Source organism: Rattus norvegicus, chromosome 10, assembly GCF_021556685.1.
Source record: "Rattus norvegicus strain SHRSP/BbbUtx chromosome 10, alternate assembly SHRSP_T2T, whole genome shotgun sequence".
Lineage (NCBI taxonomy): Eukaryota > Metazoa > Chordata > Mammalia > Rodentia > Muridae > Rattus > Rattus norvegicus.
Genome location: NC_141543.1, coordinates 86174790 through 86195413, shown reverse-complemented (window position 1 = coordinate 86195413; position 20624 = coordinate 86174790). Strand labels below are relative to the sequence as shown.

At 55.2% G+C, this 20624-nt stretch overlaps 1 protein-coding gene across 2 annotated transcripts; it reads right to left on the bottom strand.

The window, feature by feature from the left end:
- Positions 1 to 1131: 1131 nt before the first annotated feature.
- Ppp1r9b (protein phosphatase 1, regulatory subunit 9B) lies at positions 1132 to 17238 on the bottom strand. Of its 2 annotated transcripts, NM_053474.2 has the most exon segments (10): positions 1132 to 2720; positions 2909 to 3005; positions 3240 to 3469; positions 5935 to 5988; positions 6071 to 6223; positions 6693 to 6828; positions 7751 to 7855; positions 10085 to 10205; positions 11539 to 11671; positions 15254 to 17139. In NM_053474.2, coding segments are annotated over 10 exon segments (2454 nt in total). In that variant the 5' UTR covers positions 16625 to 17139; the 3' UTR covers positions 1132 to 2666.
- Between the last annotated feature and the right edge of the window lie 3386 nt (positions 17239 to 20624).

Sequence of the window (20624 nt, the reverse complement as noted above, 5' to 3'; positions counted from 1 at the left end):
AGAACATCTAGGGAAGGTACAGGGACTGGAAACCCCACATCTGTCTCCCCACCCAGGAAGAACTAGCTGCTTCATTTCTTGGCAAGGATTCCTGAGCAGGGACTTGGGTTTGTGGTTCAGGGACTTCTCACCTAGGCTTGATGACCTGAGTCTTCATGTTTTGGGAAGTGGTTATCACAGGACTCAGCCACACCTGGATCTACCTGGATGCCCTATACTCCCAGTGTCCCAAGGACCATCTGATGAGAGGAAATGCACTGAGAAGCCACCACCATTGCTAGTTTTCTGACGGCTCTAAAGTAGGTGTCAGAGCTGGACAGACCCTACACTGGCCCTGGGGTGCAGAACCAGTTTTGAGGGTAGATAACAGGAAGTCATTATTTGGCTTGACAGAACCAGTTCTGCAATGGAACGAGCCGCTAGGGAGTGGCTCCCCCAGGGGCTGTTAGTGACATTCTTATAGAGACCACTCATCTCTGGCATTGTCAGGGGCTAACCTAAGTGACCAAAGAGCCTGGAGCGTGGGACTTTTGTCCCTTTTCTGAGGAAAAGGGAAGATGAGCTCATCCCCTGACCCCACCCCAAGCTACTGAACATATTTGCCCCCCAGGATCTGTAAAAGGAAAGGCTGTGCTGTATACTGCAGAAGTCTCATTACAATTCGCTTTTGGGACTCACCAAAACTTGTCTCTGGAACTGAGGACTAGCAAAGGGGGCAGCCGGGACTATATGAAGCTTCTCAAGCTAGCTCAGGAGGGACAAAGGACATTCTCTTTGACCTTGAGGACAATGTTCTGACAAGTTATCTTCTAGGAAATCTTTGGTCCTCCCGGTACTTCATAGGAGACCTCTGGGGTCTTGCAGATTACTCGGTTCTCAGGGGGAGGTTCGGTTCTCTCCTTGTATTCAGCCCATCTTCTGGCTTAGAGACCTCGTGAATAACAGACCTAAGACACCGTCTAGAGAGCTCAAGAAAACTGGGGAATGGTGACCAGTGAGTTTGCTGGGGTTGGAGAACTTAACTAGTATTAAGGTCCTCTCTAGATCCTGTGCACTATTAGGAAAAGGAGAGGACCTTCTGGCATCCCTTCCCCTCCCGACTAGAGCGCATCAAGAAACCAGGCGGCGAGGCTCTGGGGGCTGCTTTTATGGGGACGACCTGACAGAGGGCATGGTCCGTACAAAACCAGGAACAATACATACATATATATATTATATACAGAGACGGGGTCCTCCAAGGGCGGGGCAGGAGCGCTGCCGGTCAAAACCGGAAGTACACCGAGGGCCCGCCCACCCGGCTCCGCCCCCTCCATCTGCCTGGGTGAAGTGCAGGGGCCGGGCACTGTGACAGCCAGCTCTTTCGGGGGAGTAGGGGCACGTCGAGGGGAGGAAGAGAGGGGCAAGAAATACTGATTGATGGTATGGTCTATTTACAGGGGACTAGGAGAAACCGAAAAGGATAGAACTGGGTTGTTTTAAAAAGAAGAAAAAAAAAATAAAACAAAGTTAGGCTTAGGGCCGGGGTGGTATGTGGAAGTGGCAAGAGATGGATTCTGAAAGGGGAGGGTACCTGAGGGGTTCTCACCTCCCTTGGTCCAAGCCCCAATTTGGGGTTAACGTGGGGAAATGGAGTCAATTTCACTTAGAAAGCAGGCTGACAGTAAGCAGCCCTGGTCTCCAAAAAGATGAGTAGTAAAATTTTGCCCTCCAGTGAAAACATTGGAAAACAGTGGGGGAGTGGAGGAGGGGAGGCTGAGTCTCTTTGATGTTAATACAAGGCTTCCGGGTGTGGCCCTGGGTAGGGCCTAGCTCTCCAGTGAGAGCTCTGCAGGCACACCACCTAAGCTGACCTCCCTCCCTCCTGGCATTCCTAGGCTAGACCAAGGAAACCCCCAACCCCAGAGTGGCCTCAGGGCAGTTCCAGGAGGAGGCCTATGGCTGTTTGGCACCTGGGAGAGGGGAGGCACACGGAGAAGTTGAGGGCTGCTGCCCTTCCTAGGAAGGGGGGCTGGATTCCAGGTGTCCTGGACTACCCTTTCCCCTAGTCACATTCTCCTTCCCCCCTGAAGGATAGGAGAGATATCAGTGCAGGACCAGGCCCAGCCTCCGGCTCAAGGGTGGGCTCTATCCCTCCTGGGATGGGGAGCAGGGGTGGGAGATGTTGAGGCAATCCCTCCAAGTTGGAGGCCAGAATGCAACAGACAGCACAATGATGGGGAAGAGGAAGGGGCCAAGAATCTCAAGTCAAGAGGCCCAGGGGCCATACGGACCCTGTGGGCAGGGAGCAGCCTCCAAGTGGTGAGATGCTGGGAGAGCCCCAGCTCCACTCCGGTCCAGAGACACAGGCTGGAGGTTATAAAGTCTGGCAGTTTGGTCTGCAGGTCCTTGTGTCCATCCACCACCCAGGCCAGCTCTTAGCTTCTCTCGGCCTCTGTGCCTCAGCCCCACAGGGCAAGGAGGCCACTCTTCCAGCCAGCATTGTCTGCCCTGGCCACCCTAAAGGGGCCTGTAATATGGGCCCTCTGGTCCCTGAAGCTGGGGGAGATGGGGTGGAGGAGTAGGGGAAGTCGGGGCACCTGTCCCCAGGCTGGTAGGGGTGGGGTGAGGATTGAGGACAGGGGGTAAGGATAATGGAGGGGTTATCATTGACCAGTCAAGGATTCCTGTTAAGTAGAATTGGAATTCCTCAGTGTTTGCAGGTTTCCTTCCAGTTCTGAGATCTGGAGAACAAAGAGAGGAGGTATCAGGCCTGACCACTGAGCACAGATCCTGCAACTTCACCCTCCCCCACCCTAGGCTATGACCCTGAGCTGCCAGCCAGCACCACAAGCCTTTCCAAACACTGACTGAGTGAGTACTGGATTCCACCTTCCATGCTGCTCCCTCTGTAGGCCACCCAGGGCTCTACCTTATCCAGAAGTTTGTCCATTTCCTCCTTCCTGGCTAGCTCCGACTCTTCCAGTACCCGACGCTGGGCGGTCTCTTTTTTCAGGAACTCGATCTCCCTGGAGACAGGCGAGGGACAGATGGTGGGTTAAGGGTGTACCGTGTGGCTTTGGTCCAGGGAGAAGTAGGTTGTCCCAAGGCCTCTAGGGCCAGGGTCTGATATCCCATCGTGGTGCCCTCTAACTTCTCTGTTCACTGTCTCTCTCTACTCAGCTGGAGGAAGGCTGGGGTGGGGACTACCACTAAAGGCCTCTCTGCCTGTCTGGCCCCAGACCCCAAGCTCTGACACATACTTTTGCTGGTAGTCCTTGATGAGACGCTTGGCCTTGCTGTACTTTCGCTCCAGGGCCTGATACTGGGCCTGAGTCTCCCGCAGGTGCTCATCCACAGCCTGGCACAGGCTCTGGGCCTCACCCCAGTAGCCTTCTAGCTTCTCCATCCGCTCCTTATTCTCCTCCACACTCTGCTCCAGCTGGGCCTTCTCCACCCGCCAGCGCCCTTTCTCCTGCTCCAGACTCTGCAACTGTGACGAAAGAGCAGCCCAGGGTTGGAGGTGACCGGAGTGAGCCCCTGAGGCAACAGCCTCTAAGGACTCCATACCTGTGGAGCCTACCGGCCCCCAACTACTAACTCTGAGGCTGACCTTAGAGCTCTGCTAGGGCGGCAGCAGGCACCCTTGAGTCACTGATTAGCAACTTCTGCCTTATCCAGAAGACAGGAACGACATGCCTCAGGGCTATTGAGATGGTAGATATGGAAAGACAATCGCTCACCAGCTCTGAGCTCTCTGCAGCCCTGGTTTGCTGACCAGTCCCTATCCCTGGAGATTTTTTTTTCCCCCCTCCGGAGCTGGGGACCGAACCCAGGGCCTTGCGCTTGCTATACCACTGAGCTAAATCCCCAACCCATCCCTGGAGATTCTTAAACAATCCAGCTCCTTTCCTGCTCCCAGGGGACTGTATCAGTCTGCATTTTTCTCTCTATCATTCCTCAAGGCACAGCACCACCTCCCACAGCACCTCTGCACAGAGGCCCTAATCCTGAGCCCCTGCCAGATCCCACACCTCATCCAGCCCTACCTCCCAGCCCTTCAGAGGCACCATGCCCCAAATGGCACTCTTCCCGGGTCTGAAGCCTGCTCTCTCCACTTGCTTGCCTGGTGGAAGGTGCTGCTGTCACACGGTGTCCCAACACTCAGTTTCCAGGTCCTGGTTGTCCCTCTGTCTTCCTTGTTGCAAACACCTCGTGCTTTCTAAAGCCTAGATACCTCAGGCCTTCCTGCAGGCCCTCACACATGCCTCAGGGCCTTGGCAGATGCTGTTCCTTCTGCTAGGAACGCCCCATCTACCTTCCCTTGTATACCTGTTGTGTATCACTTTCCCAGGGAAGCCTGCTGGGACTTGAGTTGGGCAGTACTCTCTGCCCTACGACTGGATGGGGTGCTTCCTGATCTAGAGGCTCACTAACTCTTCAGGTAGTAACAACAGTTAGTAATATGCAGTCTCATAAGACACACAAGGATGAGGATCAATTCTGCCTTTGCTCGCGAACTGTGCCCGAAGTGACGTAAGCCATCTAGAAGTTACCTTAGATGTCTGTCAGTTGAATACCTCTGCTTTCTGAACCTGAAACCACCTGTGACCTGCCATCTGCTTCATGCCCTCAAAATACTCCCGAAAAATGCAGTCTCCCTTGCCCTTCCTTCCCACACCTGGCCTGTACTCTGACTCAGTCTGACAGCCGCTTGCCAGGGTCTCTAACCAGCTTGTCCATATCCAAGTCTTCCTTACCCCCAAAGCCCCTTCTCACACCTGCCCCCACTTCCTAGGTGGTGAACTTCCACCTAGGGTCCACAGCTCCACGCCTATACACAGTTCATGAAGGGTGAGGTCTACACACTGCCTTTTTAGCTTTCCTACCATCCAGCTGTCTCTTCACCTCTCAGAAGGACCAGCTACCATACCCTGCCGGGCCTCCTTTCAAACTCAGCCTGCAAGCTCCCACCCAGACACTCCTGATGTCCCAGACACCCATCCCCTGCCCTCTCTCATCTACGTAGAAAAAGACACGCGTACTCCTGGTGTAGTGCATCTTCATGGTCCCTGGAGATCGGTTTCTCCTACTATCCCGGAAACCCCGTGGGAGTTGGGACTCCTTCAATATATAGAAATCTGTGTGTCTGCAATGCCTGGGGAGCGTGTGGGTACCCAATGTGCTTGTAAGCATCTGGCATGCATGTACAGTAGCCATGTGTGTTACCAGCTGGTGCCATTAGTACTAGCATGGGTGCTGCTAGCCCAGGTGAAAATGTGCATGTCCTCTGACACTCTTCCTAGGCCAGGCGGCCTCATTGGTGGTCATGTCTGTGTGCTTCTGTGACCTAATCAGGCCAGTGCTTCTGGCAGAATCAATCATGGGTGTCTGGAAATCATATCTGCGCGGACGGAGTGTGTAGGTGTCTGAGTGAATCGGACTGTGGATTCAGGATGGCGTGTGTCACTATGAGCACCACTGTGTGCTTGAGGGGGTCAAAAAACCTCTATCTTATCTCAGTGCCCGTGAAGGTTGGATGTGTGTTGAGGAGAAAACACAGACATCAAGATTAAGGCTTGGCTCGTCAACATGGAATTGCTGATACTGACTTTTGACTGAGCACGGACCCTGAAGCAGGCTGCAGACTTCCTGTATTGGCTGCAGGGTATCCATGTATCCTCTCATTGGGTCCTCATTTATACAGCTCTATGCTGTTGACAGTGCTTTTATATCACATCTTATATACGAGGGGAAAGAGACCCAGTGAATGAATAGGGGAACAGATGGGCCAGAGCTCTTGGGCTCTTAATCCTGACATCCCTGGCCTCACAGTGGCCCATGGTGAACCGCTGTATATAAGGGGGAGTGCCTGTGTGCAGGCAGAGCGCCTTCCCCCAGCCCTCAGCCCGGCTCTTCAGCATGCACTCACATGCACACGTGCACACACACCCTCACCTTCCGCTTCAGCTGCTGGATTTCCGCTTCAGTGACAGCATGCTTGATCTGGAGCTGCAGACATAAGGTGGCACTCAGCTCCTAGGGTCAGCTACCTATCTGCCTTCACCCACAGCCCCAGGGCCCCTCTTCCAACCTCCTTGAACTTGTGCACCAGCTTTTCAGGCTCCATCTCCACAGGGGACAGTGCATCCTCATTCTCTGCTAGTTCAAACACCTCGATGGCCATTTCACCCCCTGGAAATGTCGGGCTCAGTTCTTCATCTTCATCGGTGGCATACTCTCCTGTCTGTGGAAGGATACAGGCAACGTGGATCCATATACTCCACTTCCCTCAGCAACCCCGCTGCCAGGCTGGAGACCAGCAACAGTATGCTCATGAGGGAGTCTCCATCGCTAGAATAGGGACACTGTCAGCCTGCAGAAACTCCATAACATGGCTTCCTTGAGGACAAGACCTCTCACCTAATCAGGTTCCCTAGATTATGGGGCTCTACCCTGCCCCCAGAGTAAGGACTCAGAGAAGACTGTGTTTTCCTTCTAGTTACAGGGAGACAGAAGAGTGGGACTCTTCCATTTGAGCAGGGGTTCTCTGAAGGGAGGGGCTGCTTCTCTCTCCAACCATAAACTCCCCTGGAACATAGGGTTTTTGTTGTTGTTTTGTTTTGCTTTTTTGTTTTAATCAAGCCTAGAAAAAGTAGTTGAGGCAAATGGCTGCTCTGCTTCATCTAACCACCAGAGGGCAGTCATGGTCCTACCTCCTCATCGTCTTCTCCATACTGGGCGTATCTCTGCTCCATCATCTCCCGCTGCCACCTCTCCTGCTCCAAGGTCTGCTGAATTAGCTGGGCCACTTCACTCTGTTCTCCAGGCCGCTCCCGGCCAATCATGAACCTGCAGGGGCACCAGAGTCATCTGTCATTCTGGCGTCATCCCAGCCTGTCTACAGCTGGGAATGCCACTGCCCTCCTTGTGTGGGGCCCTCCCTCCAAACCTAGGCCCTCCCAGGGGAGGTGAACTGAGAGCCTGAGTCCAGAAGCTGTAGAATTAATAACGAATAGGGGAGCTGGGGCTTTCACATGGCTGCCTACCAGAAGCAGGAAGACCTGCTAGCCTCTCTGACCAGCTGTGGGAATGGGACGCCAACCAAACTTTGGGCTGGGCTACAGGGAACATGAGCTCAGGGGCTCTCAGCATAGGAGCTGTTCCCACCAAAGAGAAAACAGCCACCACAAAACCAAACCAAAAGCACAGGAGCGGCTAAAATGACCCATCTTAGGGGATGGGGAATAGACCGCAGAGGTGTGTCTTGGGTGCGCTCCAAGCCCCTGGTCAGGAAGGGGCAGGATGATGGCAACTGCAGATTAGCATGGGGAGGAAACAGTGGGACTTCCAGGCATCAGCTCCTCCTCCCCCAGCCACCCACATCCTGTTTCCCTCCAACACCCTTTCCTGGGGGCAGTGCCCCTCTACAAGTGGGGCAGGGAGCGGTCCCCAAGGTGAGCTGCCAGAGGTGTACACAGACTTCAACTCCACTCAGTGGAGCAGCCTTGCCAACAGGACATGGGGTGGGCCTGAGATGAAGCTCTAGGTGGGAGAAGCTGGTTTGGTTTTCAGGAGGTGAGCTAGAGACAGAAGCAGGGAAGGAGAATAAACCAAGAGGAGAACATGGAGGACACGAGCCCGGAAACCTGAGTCCTAGTGGTGAACGGCACAGCCAGGGATCCGGGGATGGGAAGGCAGGCCTGGCAGGGGCGCAGGCACAGGTCCCCGGGTGGGGACCTGGTGCCTAGAGGACTAGCTGTCTGACTCTCACCGCACTCTGCCTTTGGTGTTCCTAAGCACAGAGGCTGCAAAGCTCTGGGTCACTCCCACCAGGCTCGTCCCGTCCACCTCTACCAGGAGATCGTTCACTTGGATCCTAGGGAAAGAAAGGGACATTTGGTTATGGGGCCATGAGAGGAGCAGGAGCTGGGTTAAAAGGTGGGCTCTTCCCAGTGGAGACTCAAGGCTCACACAAGGTTCCCAGAAAAAGGTAAGTGAGAACAACACAGATGCAGTCATCCACGACCAGGAAAGGTGGCAGGTATACTTCCTGTAACAACCATACTCTTGTCTGCAGTCCTACTCCACAGGGTGATGCGACAGGCTCAGAGCTCATTTTTACCCATGATGTATGCCACCACCCCAGTGTCCCCCACCCCCAAAACACCTTGGACCCAAGCATGTTCCTCTCCTGCTCACACACCAATCCACATCCGCAGAGTTGCACACCCCAGCACAATCTAGCTGTGGGAGCATCCTGGACCCCTTCCACAGGAGCGGAAGATGGGGTGGTAGCCTAGTCTGTGAGGGGAGGGGAGGTGGGGGAACTTTTTGGTACCTTCTCCCTCAACTTCCACCTCCTGGGAGGTTTTGAGCTTCTCAGGGCTTCAAGTGGAAACAGAGAGAATGCCCGAGACATTTTTCTCCCTTACGGGCCACATTCTCATGTGGGCGCTAGCCCATGATGCTCACATACCTGCTTTTCTAGCAAACAGGCGACAGTGGCCAAGCTCTGGAGAGGGAGAGAAGTGCCAGGAAGGGTGCCATCCTTTCTGTTCCCACTGCTTTCATGCCACCTACGCCACTGCAGGCAAAAGCCCTCTGAACTGGGCACCTATGCCTCTAACATGAGCCTATAGTAACCCAGCCCTCACCACTCACCCCTGTCATGTGGATGGGGTGTGGGTGTCAAACCTTCACAGCTTTCCTGAGGGAAAGCCTTACAGCAGTTCCTACTTCCTCCCTAGCAACACACACAACAGAAAATCTGGCAGAGAGGAGGAGCCTGGGTGCCAGAGCTCTGGTGCCCTTCGAGAGCCTTCTGACTTACGGAACCCCAGGCCTCTGGCCAGAGATGTTCCACACAGGTGCACACCTATGCAACCTCGGCTCCAGAACACGGCTGCAACTATCTGTTCCTATCTGTTCCTGGATCCCTGGCTATCTACACTCCTGCCCCAGTGGTTTCTACTTGGAACCCCTTCCATTCAGGCTGGGGACATAGGGCTCAGTTGAAGTGCTAGCATTCCATTCCTGTGTTCACAAGGAACCTTTTATCTTTATTTATCCATTTATTTTGTTTTGTTTTGTTTTTTCCAAAACAGGATCTCATTATGTAGTCCTGGCTATCTGGGCATTCATTATGTAGACCACGCTGTCCTCAAGCTCAGAGATCTGCCTACCTCTGCCTCCCCAATGCTGGGATTAAAGGTTTAAGCCACTACACTTGGCTACAAGGAACCTTTTATATACATTTGGCCTTGCTAGTTCCTGCCTGGTCTTTAGCTCTTTTCAGTATCACTTCCTCCAAGAAGCCCACCCTAGAGAGGCCAGGACCTCCTGCTTCCTTGTTTCTTTGTTTTGGTTTGTCTGTTTGTTTGTTTTTTGAGATAGGGTTTCTCTGTGTAACAGCCCTGGCTGTCCTGGAACTCTCTTTGTAGACCAGGCTGGTCTCGAATTCACAGAAATTCGCCTGCCTCTGCTTCCGAAGTGCTGGTATTAAAGCCGTGCATCACCACTCCTGGCTAGGCCCTCCTACTTTGGGCCTACATATATTCCTCCCCATTCATCCAGTTTGTTTGTTCTGTCTGGTATCTGCCTACTTTACTCCACTGCTTGTTTTCCGAGGGTCAGGCCCCCTACACTGACTGCCAGGGCCTGGCACCAACCCAGCGAGAGTCAGGCCCTCGTATTTGTTAAGGGAAAGAAATGTGGAAAAAGCCTTATTCCAGACACGCAGTCCATGTTCTTCCTACTAGGGCCAACACACACCCTAAGCCAGTACACACCGTGCTAGGTGTGCTAGGCACAGCTGAGCTTCACACCCCTCCCCCACAGAACGTGTGGGGCCCTGGGGAGGGCTTCCATCTGTTCCCGGCTGTCACCCCAAAGCCTGGCACAGCACCTGCACAGCGGTGCTCTGTGAACATCCAAAGACACACACATACACACACACACACACACACACACACACACACACACACACACACAAAATCACACACAGGCCTCCCAGAGGCTGCTGCCCTCCGACCCCAGATGATGACTTCTAAAACAGACTTGGGAAGGAATTGGAAAGAGGGGGAAGGGAATGGAAGGAGGGTAGTACCTGCCATCCCGATGGGCTGCACCACCCTCAGTCACAGTCTTGACGAAGATGCCCAGCTTCTCCAGGCCCATGTCGGCTCCGGCTCCCATGCCAATGATGCTGATGCCCAGGCCCTCAGAGTCTGTGACACAGAAGGGGAGAAGCCATGGCTGGCAGGGACTCTTTACACTATACCCACTCCTTTGTATAAGCAGTCCCCAGGCATAGGAGACATCTCACGATGGAAAAGAACTATGGTTAGACCCACCTCCCTTTTGCTAACTCATGGGTTACTTCCTGCCCTATGCCCTATCCAACGAGCTGACAGGCAGCAGGGTGTGTGAGGGTAGCTGGGGTGTGGCAGGCCTTTGTGCATACAGATAAGACTGTGTGGCTGGGATGGGGACTGAGCCAGGACTTAGCCCTGAGCCTTTTGGTCTCTTCAATTATTCTCCTCTAAGCCCAGAACTCCGCTGACCAAACATGGATACCCAGTACCTAGCTGCACCTGCACTGCCTGTCCCATGGACTTCCAGCATTCATACATAGGATTGTCCCCACGAACACTCCCTGAGGACAGGCACTAGATGCCAGGCCTGGGAGCATTCAGATTCCTCTCTCTTAGCTCCGGGCTCCGCTAAGTCAAGTGACCACCAGGCTTGTTCCTGCCTGGTGCATCCACATTCACTAAGCAACTGCTGACCTGCTATGGGAGACCGTCATTCACTGTGACCCTCCCTGGACCCATGCCACAGTGATCTTTCTTTTCTTTTTTCCCTTTCCTCTTTTGCTTTTCTTTCTCTACCCACCCCCAAGACAGGGTTTTTCTATATAGCCTTGGCTGCTCTGGAACTCACTCTGTAGGACCAGTTTGACCTAGAACTCAAGAAATCCATCTGCCTGCCTCTGCCTCCCAGAGGCATGTGCCACCACTGCCTGGACACTGTGAACTTTCTAGAATAGCTTTCCCCGTCCCTACCACAGCTCCCAATCCCTCTCAGAAATGGCCATGCTCTCGCCATGGCCCATGCCACCCCGGCCACGTGCTCATCCTACGCTGAGTGTACCTCTCTGTTCAACCCCACTTTCCACAGGGCTTCTCTTTAAAGCTAAGCTCTGAAGAGCTCACTTTAGAGCGTACTTCCTTGGTGAGGCTCTATCAAACATGGTCTCTCTTTCCTCCCGGCACATATGACGGCACGTAAGGCTGAAGTTAGAGGAGCCGTCTGGCCGGGAGCCTGCTTTTATCTGTCTCCGTGCCTCCAACAGCGCCCAGGATCACCTACACAGTACTTAGGAGATGTACACCAAGTAATACATTGGAGACACCAGTGACTATTGGTGCTGACATGGGATGCCGAGAAAGTCAAGCAGGTGCTGGGGCTAAGCAGCCTAACACGTGGCAGGGGTGGCAGGACAGAGGGTAGCACCACAGAAGATCCCAGCGTGTGCCTTAGGTTGGCCTGGTCTCTCACCCTTCTCCAACTCCACAGGAAACAGCTCCAACCTCTCCACTCGCTTCTCCAGCTCGTATTCCGCAGAGGCCGCCATGGGGTCCACATCCTCATTGCGTCGGTCATAGTCCTCATTGGAGTAGGTGCTGAATACCTGGGGAGGAGCAGCTCTCAGAGGGCCACAGAGAATGCACTGGCAGGAGAAGGCCCTTGGGCCAGCTGACTTGCCTGAAGCCCCATGCCATTTCTTCCAGAGGCCCTTCCTTGACACTGACCTCACAACGAATCCAGTTCTCAGCAAAGGGCTTCCTAATTCTAGAGCCCAGGGTCCAGAGAGTGAAAGATCTGTTCCATATGGTCTAGTCTGGGTAGGACCGGACGGACACTCTAGGGGAGACTGCAAGGTCTGGGAATCTCCAATACCAGGGCAGGGGGAAAGGAAGAGACAAGACCCGAGAGCCAGACAGCTGAGGGTGGACACAAAGACACAGATGAGGAACAGGCTGAGCAGAAGACAGGAAGAGAGGAGGGGGAGAAGGATGGAGAAGACACTGGAGGATGCCAGATGGGGAGGGGGAGGGGAGAAAGAGGCAAGGAGCAAAGAGGGAAAGGCACCGGGACCCTTCCCCGCCCAGCTGCTGAAGTGGAGGCCAAGAGGGCCAGGGAGGAAGCAGAGAACCTCCTTTTACTTCCATGGAGAAGGGAAGGCCATTAATCCCCAGGTAGGCCTCAGAGAGCAAGAGTGGGGGAGAAAGAGGAGCCCCTATGGCCCTCCCACACACCATAACTATGCCCCTGAAGAACAATACCCCTATCTGCAGGTACCAGAAGAGCCAGGCAGAGGCCCCAAGACTGGGACCTTAAAGGAACCAAGGATCATGTGCAGTGGCAGCCTGTCTGTCTTGTACAGCGTTCCCTGTGCCCCTCTGCTATCTCTCTCCTTCTAGGTGTCTACCTCTGACTTCTTCATAGGATCAGTGAAAAGGAGACAGGGCTCTGTGGGTCCCTGATGCTCGTTTGAGGAACCGTGATGGGTTTTGTTTTTGTTTTGGCTTTACTGCTAGCCGTGACATTGTTGGCATCGCTCGAAGTCAAGTGGGGGGCAGGAGAGGTGGAGGCAGCACTTATCAGCCAGAAAGATTGGAGGAAGACACTGTCTCCAGCAAGATCTGTGCCAGGCCCTCCTCTGCTCTAGGAGCACGCTCGTGGGCACCCTGTAGGCAGGGTTACTCCTTTGTTGGGGCTTACTGAATGTCATCCAAACCTCCAGTCTCATCCCAGAGGTCCACTGCCACGGCAGGATGTCGAGAGAGAGGATACTTCTAGGACCAGCCAGTAGCACAGCTGGGGTGGTCATGCTCACCCAGCTAAAGCCCTTGACACTACTGATCGGACACTCGGATCAGTCCTTTCGTGTTCATCCAGTGGCCAACGGACTGTTCCCCAGCATCTGGCCAGCGGTCCCAGCCTTGAAGGAACAGACTCTCTAGTCCACATATAATCTATTACCCAAGGTCACAGAGGTTGCTTACCCAGTAGCAGGACAGCACCAGACTCTAGATGGGCTGTACTTAGCCCGTCACAAGTGACTCAGTTCCCTATTGCAAAGGTATCCCAAGCTTTAGGATAAAGAATGGCATAAGTCTGGGTCAGCAAACTGGCCTTGTCCCATCTCTTCATCTGAGGCCTCTGGCCTTTACCCTGTGCCCAGAGACAGTATCCTCCAGCCTCAACCCATCTCCACTGGCCTGATCTGGGCCTTGTCTTCTGTCCCCAACCTGTTCACCTTTTGTATCCTGCCCACTGTGGGAAGCCCAGGCAGGCCTCAGGCTCAGAGGCCTAGGACCACCAGTCACTCCTCCTATCAGAAGGCCCTGGGTTCAGTGATCTCCTCGGCTGACAGGTTGGAATCATATCCTCTGCCCTGAGCAGATACTCCGACCTCCATAATGGTGACAACTGGGTCAGGGACGGGCAGAGAACCCTGGCTTCAGAATCAGGGTGGAGGTGGCAGAGGAGAAAAAAAGCCTACGGCCCTGGCCAGGCTGAGGAGGACGAAAGCCCCAGTAAGGCCAAGAGTCAGACACGTGGAGCCTCTGCACTGCCTTGGCTCTCACGCCAGTGGCCGGCTTGCTTCAGAGTCACCAGGGAGTCCAGAGCACTGCTCCAAATCATATGCTATTTTTTACCAAAAAATCAGGGTAAGGCGTCAGATATAGACAGAGGCCCAGACCACATTCCCTTTCTATGAGGGCATGGGGCTGCTCAAAAACCCCACGGGGATGGGGCAGCTACCTCTAACACCTTCCCAACAGCCTCTACTCCTTCCTGGATCCCACTGCCTCCACAGGGAACAGGGCATGGAAGAGTCTTCCAAACCCCTGGGCAGGGAGGGGCGAGAGGCTGGCCACCCTTAACCTTCTGGACCTCTCTCTGCTGGCCTGGGGGGCTGAGGGGGGAGAGGGAAGAGGTGGAGAGTGAGAGAAACTTGGGTAGCTTTGGTGTCCAGGGGTAGCTATGGAAACTGCAAGCAAACACATGGGGTTTGGCCTCAGAGGGCAAGGAGGAGCAGGGTCTAGGCCAAGGAAAGTACTTGGTGCTGTTATACTCCTGCTGGGGCAGGCCAGGTGCTAGGCTCAGTAGAGCTTGGGTAGGGAAGAAAAGACCATGAAATCTGGATGTGCCAGCTGGGCTCACAGAGCAGTGGGAAATGGGAGTGGTCTCCTGGTTTTAATTCTCCCCAGGGGACATCTTTTCTCTACCACCACTACTCAGAGGATCTCAAAGCACTGACAGGCACAGTTCACAAACCAATCAGCAATAGCGGTGTAAGAAAAAGCGCAGAAGGGGGGGGGGGGGAGAGCAGCTGAACTCCCTTCCCCACAAAGCAAGCCCCCAGCCTCTTTAAAAGAGTAAATAGAAAATACAGAAAGAGAGAGGAGTCCCAAGGCTATAGGCATGAAAAGTCTGCCAGGTGCCCTAGGGGAACTTCAGACTCACCACCCTCTTCCTGTAGGGCCTGCTCCTTCAAGGACTACAGAAGATGCCCCTTTCCTGTGCAACCTTGGATATGGGGAGCTGGCCCTGCACAGACCCTAAGGTGCAGCGTCTTTCCCTCAGGCCCAGTCACATGGCAGTGGACCAACTCATCCCTGCTTCCTTCTCTCACTTCTGCAAAGTTGGAGTGGGGGTACAGGAGGGGAAAAAGGGCGGCCTTCCCTTGTATTTTTGTTTTGGGAAGTTCCTAGCTCCCCTCTCTCTCACCCCAGACAGAGCCAGTCTCACACATGGAGAAGCAGGAAGTGCCCCTAAGCTCCCCCACTTTCTCTTCCTGACAGCAGGGTTTGTATAGGAACAGTATCCCGAAGACACGTCCCGTCCCACACCCCTTCAGGATAGCCAAGTCCCAGCTTCTGGCAGCTTCTAGAAGAAAGAATGTCTGGGGGGGGGGGGAGGAAGAGAGAGCAGGTGTCCCAGGGCAGGGAGGGATGCTGGGCGGGGCTAGGAACCTGAGGGCAGGTCGCAGCAGGCCACCTTCACAATCACAGACCTGAAAACCTTCCCACTCTGACAAACAGCTGGAAGTTCCCCCACGCCTCCCTCACTGTGGGAACTTCTGGGAACCCGGCTGGGTGGCAGGGGCTGACTCAGCCTGCCAAACACGGATGTCTGGGTGGGAGCAACCACATGCACGTGGCAAGGGCAGCTGGGGGGGGCATCCAAGGGGACCACTCACTTGGATCGGTGCGGTGCTGAAATGGATCTTCCGGCTCGGGGCTGGGTCCTCTTCCTCTGAAAGCCCAGGAATCTCCACACACCCTGATTCCGGCTCGTAGGGGGGCTCCCCGTCCTCTTCATCTTCTTCATCGTCCTCTTCCAGGGCACTGCCCCCAGAGTCCTCCCCGAGTCCACTGTAGGCGCTCACGTCTACCAAGTCCGCTTCTGAGAAGTCCTCCTTTTTGGATTCATCCACCTCCTCGGGTGCCATGTCCGGGGCCCGGCCATTGTCCACCCCCCTCTCTAGTGTCGCCACTGACGACGACGCCTCCTCTTCGGGGACCGCTTCGGCCTTGGGTTCCTCGGGTGCAGGGCTGGCTGTGGTGGCTGTGGTGCTGCCATTCTCCAAGGCTGCATGGACGGTCACCTCGGCCTGGATCACTTCCCCGGGAGCCGACTCAGCCTCAGACTCCCCACTTTCCTCAACCTCCACCGGTTTGATCTTGCGTACCTCCCGCGGCTTTGGCGGAGGTCGGGCAGGGGCCACTCGGTGCTGTGGGGGCTGCTGCCCTCCGGGGCCACGATCCTTCTCTGTCGCGGCATCCCCCGACGGGGCGGGAGGCGGCGGCGGTGGCTGGAACACCCGGGACCGCTTGGTGACCAGCTTCGAGTTGACCTGGGGCGCCCCCGCGGCCCGAGGGGGACCGGGTGCACGGTGAAGGCCGGTCCTCGAGTCGGCTTTCTCGAAGACCGCACTGAGCTGGCTGACCGTCGGCGACACGGCGTCAGCATCCAGCTTGTCCAGCGCCTCGGTGCTGCCGTTAAAGCGCACCACGACGTCCAGCTTCCGGTCCTGCAGGCTGGCGCGCTCCTGCCTCAGCAGCCGCCGCGCCACGGCCTCCTTGTCGCCACCCGAGGCCGCGGGGACGCTCCGTTCGAACAGCTTCCGCGTCTCCTGCAGCCGGGACGGCGGGTGCGGCGGCGGAGCGGGCTGCGCCGAGGGCGCGGGCTTGGAGTCGAAACGGCTCACGCGCTCCGACACACTGGTGCCCAGCTTGAGCAGGGCACTGTGGTCCACGTTCTCGTTCAGGCTGCTGGCCCGCGGCAGGGAAAGGCGCACGCCGCGATCGGACGCCCGTGGGGCTTCGGCCATGCCTGAGGCGCCGCCTGCCTCACCCGGCGGCCCCGTGGTGGTGCCCATCTGCAGGAACATACTTTTGATGCGGTGGACGTTGGAGCCATATTTCTTATGGTGGGCCGCCTTGGGTGCCTCGTCAGGCCCGGGAGCATCGGGAGGCTTTAGTGCCTGGATGCCCGCTTCGTAGGCGCTGCGGTGCGGGGAGGCGCTCCGGAGGGGACCCCCGGGCCCCCGAGGCTCCGTCTTCATCATGGTTGGGGGAGCCGGGTTCGCATCCCCCTGCTCCCCGCTGTCCCCCTCCAGCAGGCGGCTGGCCAAGTCGGGACCACCGCCCCCTCCCCCCAAAGAAAGAAATCCCGAAAGGCCTTCTATAGAGTCCCCCAGAAATCAAGCTGCCAAAAAACAGTTAACCCTGCTTTAAAAAAAAAAAAAATCTCCGAGCGCCCTGTGTGGGTCGCCTCCCCCAACCAAGCTGCCAAAGACAGCCAGCCCCCTTCCAAAGATCTAGCGGCCTGGTGCGTTCGCCCCCACCCAAATTAAAGAAGCGGAGGCTGGCTGGAGCCGCTGGGACCGCGCGCCCAGCCCGCGAAGCAGCGGCCGCGGCACCGGCTCACATCCTCCGAGGCGGTGTCAGCGGCGCTGGCGGCGCAGGCGCCCCCTACTCCGGCCGGGGGCCTTGGCTCTCGGGATGCCGGGCATCCCCGCGCCCGTGGCTGCTCCGCTAACCCGGGCCGCTCCGCCGCACCTCCCTCCCTCCCTCCCTCCCCCCCGCGCCCCGAGCCTCGGTCTTTCTCTAGCTCTGCCCGAACCGCGGCTGCCGGAGACCGAGCGGCTGCCCTTCTCGCCGCCGCCGCTGGGGGACTGGTACCACTGGGTCCTAAAGGGATCGGATTTCCGGGGCCGGAGCCTGTGAGCCCTCCCCTTCCACCCTGTCGCCTGGTCTCTCCTACTCATAGTTGGCGGACAGCCTTCCGCAGCTTCTCGGACCTTGGCTATTCTTCTTCAACCCTCCCACCCCAAACTCGGCGGCTTTTCACAACCCACATAGGCGTCCCCTCATTTAACCCTGGGGGCGGGGAGCCATCTAGCCACAGCAGTCTGGGAGCTGGTCTTCTCCTCCCACAAAGTGAAGGGGTTTTTGAGGAGGGCCCTTAATCATTTTCTTAAAGGTCCTTAGAGTGTTCAGGGCTACCAGCATCAAAACTGTTGGGTGCTAGGTCAAAGCACATATTTCTAACTCCTTCCCAAAGTTGGTGAAGGGGGATCTCCGGGGCAAGACCTGGGATTCTTCATTTTAACAACTCCCCATAGACATTTTTTTGCACCTTTCAGGACGTAAAACTTTGGCCCAGCAATCTTGTGGTGCTCTGTGGGGAGGAGAAATGAAAGGGATGGAGTGGGGGTAGGGGCTACATCACCCAAATGTCAGGAGATAACCAAAGCTGCTTTTTGCCTTTGGAAGTCTTAAGATGTTGTTCTAAACCTGCCCACTTGGGGAAGGGTGTAGAATCCTGGCCTTCAAACCTTCCTCTCAAACAGATTTGGAAGGTGTTGCAGGAGGTTGGAAGGAATGATTCTAGAGGCCTAGGGTCAAAGTTTCTCTACTCAGAGTTCTACGTTGGGTCTCGGATTTAGAGGTTCTGGTCACTTGTGTGCAAGTGTGTTTGTGTGTGTGTGTGTGTGTGTGTGTGTGTGTGTGTGTCTGGGAGCTGGTCTTCTCCTCCCACAAAGTGAAGGGGTTTTGTGGGGAGGGCCCTTAATCATCTTCTTAAAGGTCCTTAGAGTGTTTAGGGCTACCAGCATCAAAACTGTTGGGTGCTAGGTCAAAGCACATATTTCTAACTACTTCCCAAAGTTGGTGAAGGGGAATCTCCGGGGCAAAAATTCCATCTTTAAAACTCAGTTTCTTAACGGGGTTGGGGATTTAGCTCAGTGGTAGAGCGCTTGCCTAGCAAGCGCAAGGCCCTGGGTTCGGTCCCCAGCTCCGAAAAAAAGAAAAAAAAAAAAGCAGCAACAACAACAACAAAAAAAAAAAACAAAACAAAACTCAGTTTCTTTAGAGCTTTTTCATTCCTCACATACACAACAAGAGGCCTTGTGCCCTTGATCCTTCTCCAATAATCTGGAACCTAGCAGTGAGGATCCATCCAATATTCAGGTCTAGTTGTGTAGCTCCAGTCAGTCGGTAGATTCCCAGGAACTGAACAGGGTGGACACTAGGACCCAGAAAACAACTCAGGCACAAAGCTTCCCCCCCCCTCGCCCCAGCTGCTTCCTGCATCTCAGGCCTTCCTGCGGCCTCTGCCTCCTCCCCCGCCCTCTTCCCCTCCATCCTCTTCCTCCTCTTCCCGTTTTCTCCCTCTCTCCGGTTGGCCTGGCCGTGCTCATGGAGGGAACCTCTTACCCTTCCGTTCACCGTGTGTGGGTTTTGTGGGACACTAACCCATAGCACGTGCGAAAGAGCTCCCTGCATGGGGGATGGGACTTGGGGAAACCGCCTGGGAACCCTGAAGATTGGGATGGGGAGGAGCCAAGAACCTCTGGACTGGCTCCCTAGTGCAGTGTGCCAGGAGAGGGAAGATTTTTGGCTCTCATCTGGAGCCGGAGATGAACACAGATCTCAGGCTTTCAGATGCCCCTACATTTTTGCCCAGTGGGCAGGAGACTTATATCCCTCCCCAGTTCTGCATTTGGGGATCTGTGCAGGGTAAAGAAGCCATCCAGGTGCCTTCTCACCTTCTGACCCATCTTAGAAGCCAAGCCCTCTTCCTGAACAAGCTTTAGGACTTCAAATTCAATTCTGGGGCCTGAGCCCTCCACCCTAACCCGACTATGGCAGTTGGTTGGTTGCTTGTGTTTTGAGAATGGATCTGCAGTATCCTGTGCTGGTTTCGAACTAAACATTTAGCCAAGGATGACCTTGAACTTTTCTGATTCAACTGCCGCCACCTCCTGAGTGCTGGAATTACAGGCTTGAGCAATTGCTCTAACCCAGGGCTTCCTGCTTGCTAGGCAAGCATTTTAGCAACTGTGTTACATCCCGGGCCCCCACTGTGGTGGTTGGGCGATGCCCTTGCCCTTCTGCTCACCCCGTTGCCAGTTGGGGATCTGAGCGGGTGTTCTTAGAGTTCCCTGGTGGACTGGAGGAGGGCCCAAGGCCCTGGGTGTTCTGCCCAGAATCTCCCACACCCTTTGTGGTGAGTCATTTTTAACTGGCCCTAGCCCAAGGGGTCTGTACTCACTCCTGGCCAGGTGGGAGGAGGGGTTGAGAACCAGCTGTTAGCCCCTTTCCCAACACCCTTGGCAGAAATTTAGGAGGAACTGGATTCATGGTTACCCTTAGCTCTCCCTTGTGCACGGATTTGTCAGAGTAAAACTCCTTTAAGGACTTTGGGGATGTGAGAAAGTACGGTGAGCTTGGAGCTTGGGCGACTGCCGCTAATGAGTAAAGATTATTATTTCATGGGCTCCTAGATGGCTGAGCAACACCCAGGCTGGAATTTCTGAAGAGGCTTTAAGGGAGTGAGAGGTAACTGTGTTACCATCACTCTTTCCTTGGAGGCAGATACTATACAATCTGCCTAAGAGATGGGTGGGGCCCCGGGGTGTCACCTCCATCCTGCCCCTGCCTGTCTGAGGTAAACTTTCATTCCTCAGGCTGTAATGTTCACAGATTCTCGCCTGTTTAGCATCCCAGGATAATTTGAAACTTTTGGTTTCCCCGGGGCTCACGTGGAGGAAACCGCTGATACCATGGCCAATGTTCCTGGTGGTCTTGGGATGGAAGTTTCCTCCGTTCCTCTGTCCTGTATAGAGAGGGGAGTGGAGCAGTTCCCAAAGTCGAGCCAGGATCCAGGCTCCCCCCCCCTTTTTTTTTTCTTTTTTTTCAGAGCTGGGGACCGAACCCAGGGCCTTGCGCTTGCTAGGCAAGTGCTCTACCGCTGAGCTAAGTCCCCAACCAGGATCCAGGCTTTAGGTCTTGGCTATACCACTTATTGTCTAGTTGACCTTGCAGAAGTCACGTTTCTCCTCCCTGCTCCCAGGGGATAAACTGAGGCCTGGGAGATGCCAGCAGCCCGATGTATAGAGGAGAAGCCTCCCCAGCAGTGGCTAAGTGATAGAAACGGCAACAGGCAGTGATAACCCTTCCTCTCTCCTGGCCCGAATGAACGTCCTTGTTTCTCATGAGGGCCCTCTCCGAAGGTGCTCTTTGATGATATGCCTGGAGGCTTGCTGGCTTTAAGTGCCAGGT

What these genes read in the sequence shown, in the direction of transcription:
- Ppp1r9b (XM_087574734.1), bottom strand. Translation starts at nt 16,624, where the DNA reads ATGATGAAGACGGAGCCTCGGGGGCCCGGGGGTCCCCTCCGGAGCGCC. An exon ending in TCAGCACCGCACCGATCCAA is followed by an intron (nt 11,672 to 15,253) that starts GTGAGTGGTCCC and finishes GCTCCTCCCCAG; the next exon opens with GTATTCAGCACCTACTCCAA. An exon ending in TGGTGCACAAGTTCAAGGAG is followed by an intron (nt 5,989 to 6,070) that starts GTTGGAAGAGGG and finishes TTATGTCTGCAG; the next exon opens with CTCCAGATCAAGCATGCTGT.